Raw genomic sequence first — 7788 nt, 5'->3', positions numbered from 1 at the left:
TCCTCCTCCTCCGGCCCACCCTGCTCCTCCAGCCGGCGCTGGTCACGTTTAAAAGGTCGGTAGTACATACATACCTACCTACCTATGTTATTTATCTATTGCCCTTTTTTATCATAACAAATGAACTGACAAAAGACTTCTTATTTAATACAGGGCACTTCTACTCCGCATCTCTCCCGAACGAAGTATTATCTATCTACTATCCGCTTCTTCGTCGATTATCACAACCTGGAATCCAGAAAATACGGGCAAGATCAAAACTTTTTCGTTTGCGGGTTGGTTGATTGATAGACAATGACATCAATAGATAATACAGAGCAAATTGAACACTGGGGAAAGGACAAACTACTTATGGTGCCTGACCTGGATTTTGGATTCATATATATATACGGCATGCAAAGAAAGAAACCGCCTATTTGAGCATGTACCTAGCTAGTTTTGAGTTTTGACAAGTCCAACATGGTTTTTTTGTTTTTGCTGCCAAATATATTGTTAATATTTGCTCTTGTATTCATTTTAATAATAAAAAAAGGGTCTCTGCATCTTTGTTACGGCACAGCCTAAGTCCTATCACGTGACAATGGATCAAACTGATCCATCTGGACCCTTGATCCAACCTGACCTTTGATCCATCCATAGTCATGATCCACCGGATAGGTATTTCTGGGATAGAACTCAGCGTGTATATAAGACGCTCCTTAACCATGGGGATTAGGACCCCGTGGTCAACTCAAATAGCAATCCTGATAGTAACATTGCTAGTAACGGCCTACTCATCTATTTCTTTCCCTTGAGTTCTGACCTCAAGATAAACCCGACGAGCCTCCGCCTAAGAAGTCTTAGGCCCGCCGTTACACCCAGAGCCCGCGAGGGCGGCCGGACAGCGGCAGCGGCCGCGGCTTCGGAAACTGCCCGGTATCTACCCAGCTAGATTAGGTACCTAGATATGTGCTAGATGGATTCACATGTACATGTACAGTACTACTATCTGCATGTGCGCGGGGATCTCACTGGATGGGGGTATAAGAGATGAGATGAGATGGAGGAGGGAGAAATTCCAGGGGGTATATATATATATAACTAGACTTAGAACTATATTTTTAATGTATTGATGGGGTTTCTTTTGATGGGAGAAGGGGGGGGGGCTTCTTTTAAGAATACTTGGGGTATCTTCATCTCATCTCACCTATACATTTCATTCTTTTTTTATTTATATTTAGCAAGTTTCTGGTTTTTTTTTGGAGGAATTTTCCTACTTCCTGCATATGGGATGGGGGCGTGTATACCTAATATTCAAGTCAGCTAGGTAGATTGATCAGATCGGGTGTGAATACTACTACTACTACGACCTGCTCTTTTCTCTTCTCCTTCTAATATAACCCGGAGAAGATTGTAACGGCGGGCCTAAGACTTCTTAGGCGGAGGCTCGTCGGGTTTATCTTGAAGACAGAAAGCAAGGGAAAGAGATAGATGAATAGGCCGTTACTAGCAATGTTACTATCAGGATTGCTATTTGAGTTGACCACGGGATCCTAATCCCCATGGTTAAGGAGCGTCTTTATATGCATCATTAATCGAAATAGCCCTTCTGATTAGGAGACTGAATCGAAAACCTGTTGTCGATTCGCATGACCTGAATCGAAGGAGGAGGTCTGATTGTATCCTGATTGGTTTGTCGGCCTGTAGTTTCTCCGAGAGCTTCCCCCTCTCATAGCCTCACTTCTGCAAGCGTTGTAACACTGGGTAGGTACAGTACCTAGACATCCAGCTATGTACAAGTTGGGAACCATCTACCTAATTTATCTATCTATCTGCCTTGCTCATCACCAGCTGTCTCTAGCCCTCTTTTGCGTTATTCCTGTCGAGCTGACCCGGGCAGTCCTGTAATAACAGAAGAAGAGTCTCTACATCAATGTTTGGGGGGTCCAAGACCAGACCAGAATCTTAAACGTCAGATGGGACTGCAGATCTGATAATCTTGTTGCCTATCTAATCTAATCTATCTAATTCAGCACTATATCTCCTCTTCTCTCCTCTTCTCTTCTTACAGAGATCTCTGATCCCTCAGAAGGTAGTAAGTAGCCCACATTAAATTGGCCCAATAGTATATATATGAGGTACCTATATATATATATACGCCATTAGATCTACATGAAGCCTGTCCGTCTGGCTATGGTCACATCTGGTGGCGTCGATTATTGTCCTGTATTGTATCGTATCCCAATCTTATTTATGGAGGAAGAAGAAGAAGATACCTACTTAGCAGGTACCTCAACTCTACACTTCTCTAGACTCTAGACTCTAGACTTTACCACCTAGCCTCTAAATAAGACAAAGTTTGAAACCCGATTCAATTCCTGCCTTTTTTTTCCTTCTCCCAATTTTTAAATAGACTTGCAATTTTTGCGCGTCGGGTCGCGTCGGGTTGGGTTGGGTTAAGGTTATTAAGTCTACCTCAACTTACTATCTACCTAGCATTATTGCTAAAAGAGAATCCGAATCTCTCTCCTACTCTCCTACTCTTGAGTCTGAGTTTTACTGAGCTCCTAAGACCATTCAGCTCTTACATCTTCCTTCTTTATCTTCAGAACACCGCCCTGTGTACTGCACATACCTTTTCCAATCAGCCAGCTTCACTGCTCGTCAGGGGCGCTTAGCATAGGAAATAAACAGACCAATAAGGTGGAGGACATCGTGCGCATGGATGAGCTTGGTTATACAAACTAGTTTGGCTACGCCATGATGGCAGAATGGAAATACTATACAAGTGACATCCGACGGACTACGTCAATGGAATTACACTCAATGAAGAAGCTTGTAGTCACAAATTAGTAATGCTATGCTATCCATTTCCCTACCAAAGTACACGGCGGAACCAAACAATTTTCGAAAATATCAACCGCACAACGCAAAGACTAAAGACCGCAAACAAACCGCGCTGATTCCAAACAGGCTCAATTGATTTTCCAACTCCATAACCATGACTACAAATGACACAGCTCCTATCCAGGATAAAATCGACAAGCGACCAATCTGTAAACACAACCAGACGGCACCAACATGCAATCAAAAGGGTGACAAGTCTGCTCGAAGGCAAAAGACATCCGAAAGAAAATACAGCAGGACCCTTCACATGCAGCACGTCGATCTCAAAGCCCCCAGATGGTGGACATACACCGAAGTCAGTCGACGCCAACCAACAGCCAAGCTCAAGACGTACACAGTATTAGGTCCAAAAAGCAAGAAAGGAAAAAGGAGCCCGCGGACATACTCTTCCATAAAGACAGTCGACGCTAACTCAAGCCTCAAGCAAAAGATCAACCAAAGCAGGGACATACACCGAAGTCAGTCTGAAACCTGGTCCGGGATCACTTCGCGAAGAACCTAACAATAATACAGGCAACAGAAACACCATATCAAAACAAAACGACGTCAGACGCCTTCGAGACAGACGAGAAACGAACCGAAAACCAAAAGTTATGATCACAAGATCTCATAAAAAGCTACGCCCGTAGGCATAGTTAGTTGTCACGTCGACTCCCGCCACTTCGGCCGGTCATATCGACTGTGCTTTCAATTCCCTCCCAAGGCAATTCCTCATCGTCATCCAAGTCATCGTCCGCTTCGACATTCCTCTTGGATGATTCATCCGTGGCTCCAGTCATATCCGCGAATCGCGCTTGAGGGGGATGTATGCCGATTGACTGAAGCGTCACTTCAACCTCCTGCTCCGTAATCTCATGGCCATTCTGTTTCTGGCCCTCAAGCACATCGTAGAGCGCGTAAATCTGATCCGCTTTCATATCGATGTCCCTCAACAACTTCTCGATCTTTCCATACAGTGACTTCCTCTGCCGCTTGCTCACGGACGCGTCATGTTTGTTGTATGCGCTCTGGCATGTTGCAAGCTGCATCCTCAAATGCGCAAGTTCATCCTCCAGCCCTTTGAGCACTGTTGCAAGGGCGACCGCAGGTGGCTGTGACGGACGCATGGTAGGATCCTCGTTATAAATAGAGGGCTCAGGCATGCGTTGCGAAACGGGGACAGGTTTCGGGACCGTAATATGGCATTCATGGGTACCGTCGCCAGGAATCTGACGTTTGCATACCATGCAATTCTTGCCATTGTGGCCAGCCATGTTATCAAGTGCCTTCTGCGCAGATTCAGACAACTGCACCTGTTCGCCACCAGCTGCATTGCGGTGGAAGGTAATATCAGGAAGGATAAAAGCAGAAGTCATTTCTTCAGCCTGTCTGCGTCGGCGTCGGCCAGCGGCTACAGAGTTATCCGAATGGCGTCGTCGACGGTCAGATTCGACTCGCAAATGTGTCGAGACATCGTCCTCTCCTTCATCCATGATGACCTTTCCAGTGGACGTTACCTCTCCGGCGACCGATGCAGGCCTAGTCAACTTCGTCTTTGTTTCTTTCAAGGAAGATTTGCGCTGGTGACCGGGCGTAGGTCCCGTTTGACGGTTAGAGCTGACGGTCTCATTCGCAGTATGCTCCTTCATACTGCTGGCCTGTCGCTGCTTCCGGGCAATTCTCTCTTCCTCGAGAGTCTTGCGAAGCTGAGCGATCTCGCGGCCGTCGATGAAGCTCAGCATCGTCATGTCCGTTTGGTCTTGACCATCTTCATTCGCGCCCTTGATGTTCACGTTAAGAGGCTCGCTCACGGAGACATCTTCAACGATGACTCTCTTGGCCCGTTGTTTGCTTGTGTTCGGTTGCTTCTTCGCCGCGGCAGTTTCCGACCTGGAACGACTCTCTGCAGTCGTTGCTCTGGGGGCAGTTGAGGTACGACTCGGGTACGGCACGTCAAGGGAGAAGAGGGCTTCATCCTGCCTTTGTTTCTCGAGTCTAGAAATCTCCCTGTCGATCTGGGTTGAAAGCCTTGTTCGAGTGTCATCCTCGGGTTCAGCCTTCGATTTTTGACGCAAGTTCTTCGACGACGATTGCTCCTGCGGCGCTTTTCCTCTGCTTTGTGCAGTCTGTCGCGTGTATACCTGGCTGTCCTCCTCCTCCTCCTCCTCATCTTCTTCAACCACGCTTCGCTCCGTCTGGTTCTGTTCCCTCGAACGTGAGGTGTCTTCGTTTTTCGCTGATCCTCGAGTCAAAGAGGTCAGTTTGGCAAGCTGGGCCCTGAGCTCTGCATTCTCCCGCTTCAGGTTCTCGTTCTCAGTTTTGAGATCTTGTGAGTTGAGATAGGCAACGCCCAACTGAGAAACGGCCATATCTCTCTCGCGTGTGAGGTTCTTAAGTGCAGTTTCATGCACCTGGACCTTCCGGTCAGCAATGTCGAGTCTATTCTGCAAAGACAGGTTTGCCTCTTCCAATCCTAAAACTGTGTTAGCAAAGTCAACACACACAAGATAAAAATTTTTTACGTACTGCTCTTCTCACTCGCGAGTCTTCCGCTGCTCCGTCGATGATCCTCCTCCTCATCGCTGTACATTCTCCGACGATCATACCGCTCTTTCTGGTGGCGAGATCTGTCGTTTTTCAGCGCTGCGTTCTCCTGTCGGGCATCCTCCAGTTTCCGCTCAACCTCCGACTTGGCCAGCTCAAGCTCCGCAACTTTATCCTGAAGGAGTCGCAGCGAGACGAATAGTGCCTTCTCGTCATCCGGAATTGGGACTGCATTGACTGGCACGTGGTCCTGGGTATGCGAAACGTCTCCAGCGTCATGCGGGGGCGACACAAAACGTGTCGTCCGCGTCCTAGGCTGGCGAGTGAAGACAGGTCTACCGTCCTCAAAGACACCAGAAACAAGCTCTGAGAGGTTTGGAAGGTCGGGAAGGAGGAAAGATTGGTGAGTCGCAGTCGCGGTGTTGTCGGGGAAAGTGTTGGTCGTGACCGTCGCGTTAGCCGGTGGGTTGCGCGCGTTTGCTGCTGCCTTTCCACGGCGACCTTCCTTCAACTCGCGGGAGGCCCTTTCCATAGCTTCCGCTACCTGGTCCGAGATATTGGCCGCTCTTGAGGTCCCGAACCGAGTCGTTCGCGTGTTTACTGTAGCCCGGTCTGGTCTCTCGTCGCTGATATATGAGCCCTCGTAGGTATCGCGCACTTTGGCATGCATTTCTGACAAGCTTCGCCGCTGCTCGTTGCCCTGGGCACGAGGAGACTTGGAAATCTGCGGATCGTGATTCTCTTTCTGCATCTGGCTTGCTCGTCTCAGCTGAGCATCCTTGCGAAGATTGTCACCACCGCTGGCCGTTCGTTTTGAGGCGTTGCGGACCGCGGACTTGGGTGGAGTCTGTGACGGGTAGTCGAGCTTGACGGCGGGCGACGAAGTGCGCACGCTGTTCTCAAAGCTCATTGTTGAGCCGCGCGAATCATCCAGCCGACGCGCAGATTTCTTTGTTCCTCTGCCGACTTCAACGGATATGTCGTCCTCTTCATCCTCTTCGGAGGTGTGGACTTGCGAAAATTCTGGCAAGGCACGCTCAATGGCAGATGTGTCGATGTCGTAATCGGGTTCTTCGTTCTGAGGCGCGTAATGGCGCTGTTTTCTGGCGCTGCTGCCCAAGTCTATCTCTGGCAGTCCGTAACTGTTGTCCTCCAGCTGCTGGGTGGACACAATGGCTTCGTGCTGGGGGTCGAAGTCAGACGCTGTCGAGCCGCCAAAGGACGAGCGACTGGCCGTCGTAGCGTCCGAATGTCTCGTGTAAGAGTTGCGCGACATGATGGGTAGTAAAGCCCTGCGCGGGCCTGTAGCTCGAGCAATGTTAGGAATAACAAGTCAATGGATCCTTTTCAGACCTCGTCCGTCATATATGTAGAAGTTCGGTCTCCTGTATGAAAGATGAGCGTGGATCCAGTCAGGTGTTTGTGTGAAGCGACGCGTCGTCAGGAGAAAAACGGAACACCGTAAAATAGAACACAGAGAGGATAGTAACACAGCCCCTGTAAGAAGATAAAAAGAAAACAAGACAGCTAAAAGGAATCTAATTGATTTACTTGGTATTCTGAAGTCAGCGTGAGCAGCACACTGACATGTCGCAGGGTTCTGGAGTGGGAGGATCGAGCGTCGAGGAGCGAACGGCGGGTTTGTTTACAGCGAGTTACGAGGGCCCAGCCACCCCGTGCGAGCGACGCGGGCAGCCACCGCCCTGACCGCCACGCCCCGACCGCGCCCGCCGATCTCGTGTCGTTCGTCTGCCGGGGAGCCTCACATCTTATCTGGACGCCGCAAGGATACCGATCAATGCCTTAGGGGCGTCCTTACCAGTGCAAGCTATTGTCTTCTAGATGAATCTTCATATATACCGTAGACGCCTAGCATTGGGCATATATATACCCGCCCAGATGTCCTGAACCTGGTACCGTGGAAACAATATCCGCGGATGCACATGCCTCCTGAAATATATATAAACTTTACCATCTGACGTCCAACCTAGGAACCGTAGACGTCACGACTCAATCGGGCGATCTAGTCTGATTCATTACCATTGGCAGGTGCCCACGTCTTATGCCTAGGACTACAATTTGCAGAGATGGAAGCGGTCCATTTATTCGTCCTACACATGGCTGTATCAATATCACTGCTGAGAATTCTCCTTTCTGGTCTTCTGTGGACTAACTGATGGCCTATTTCGGTCGAAAACTGGAAGTACTAGAATGTGTGAAACCTCGACAACAAACAAGGACAAGGTTTCAGCCATCCGTCGAACTAGAACGCATTCTCAAAATCTCAAATTTCGGTAGAGAGACTCGTGAATCGTATCTCGCAGCATCTCAAACGAGTTAAGTCCAACTTCTTCTATAACACATCTCTCAACCATCCTA

At 48.8% G+C, this 7788-nt stretch overlaps 2 protein-coding genes across 2 annotated transcripts; one reads left to right on the top strand and one right to left on the bottom strand.

Annotated features, from left to right (window-relative positions):
* Positions 1-2980: 2980 nt before the first annotated feature.
* On the top strand, positions 2981-3515 carry VTN00DRAFT_878 (uncharacterized protein; the record flags this gene model as incomplete). The annotated part of the gene is made up of 2 exons (XM_069435666.1): positions 2981-3344; positions 3400-3515. 2 exons carry the CDS (start codon positions 2981-2983, stop codon positions 3513-3515), a joined length of 480 nt encoding a protein of 159 aa, XP_069291585.1.
* Positions 3516-3521: 6 nt separating this feature from the next.
* VTN00DRAFT_877 (uncharacterized protein) lies at positions 3522-6685 on the bottom strand (the record flags this gene model as incomplete). The annotated part of the gene is made up of 2 exons (XM_069435655.1): positions 3522-5338; positions 5392-6685. The coding sequence occupies 2 exons, from the start codon at positions 6683-6685 to the stop codon at positions 3522-3524; spliced, it is 3111 nt and encodes a 1036-aa protein (XP_069291584.1).
* Positions 6686-7788: the final 1103 nt, after the last annotated feature.

This window comes from Thermoascus crustaceus (assembly GCF_041956765.1).
Source record: "Thermoascus crustaceus strain CBS 181.67 unplaced genomic scaffold VTN00scaffold_1, whole genome shotgun sequence".
Taxonomy (NCBI): domain Eukaryota; kingdom Fungi; phylum Ascomycota; class Eurotiomycetes; order Eurotiales; family Thermoascaceae; genus Thermoascus; species Thermoascus crustaceus.
Note: the sequence above shows the minus strand (reverse complement) of the source record. Positions and strands in the feature narration are given on the sequence as shown.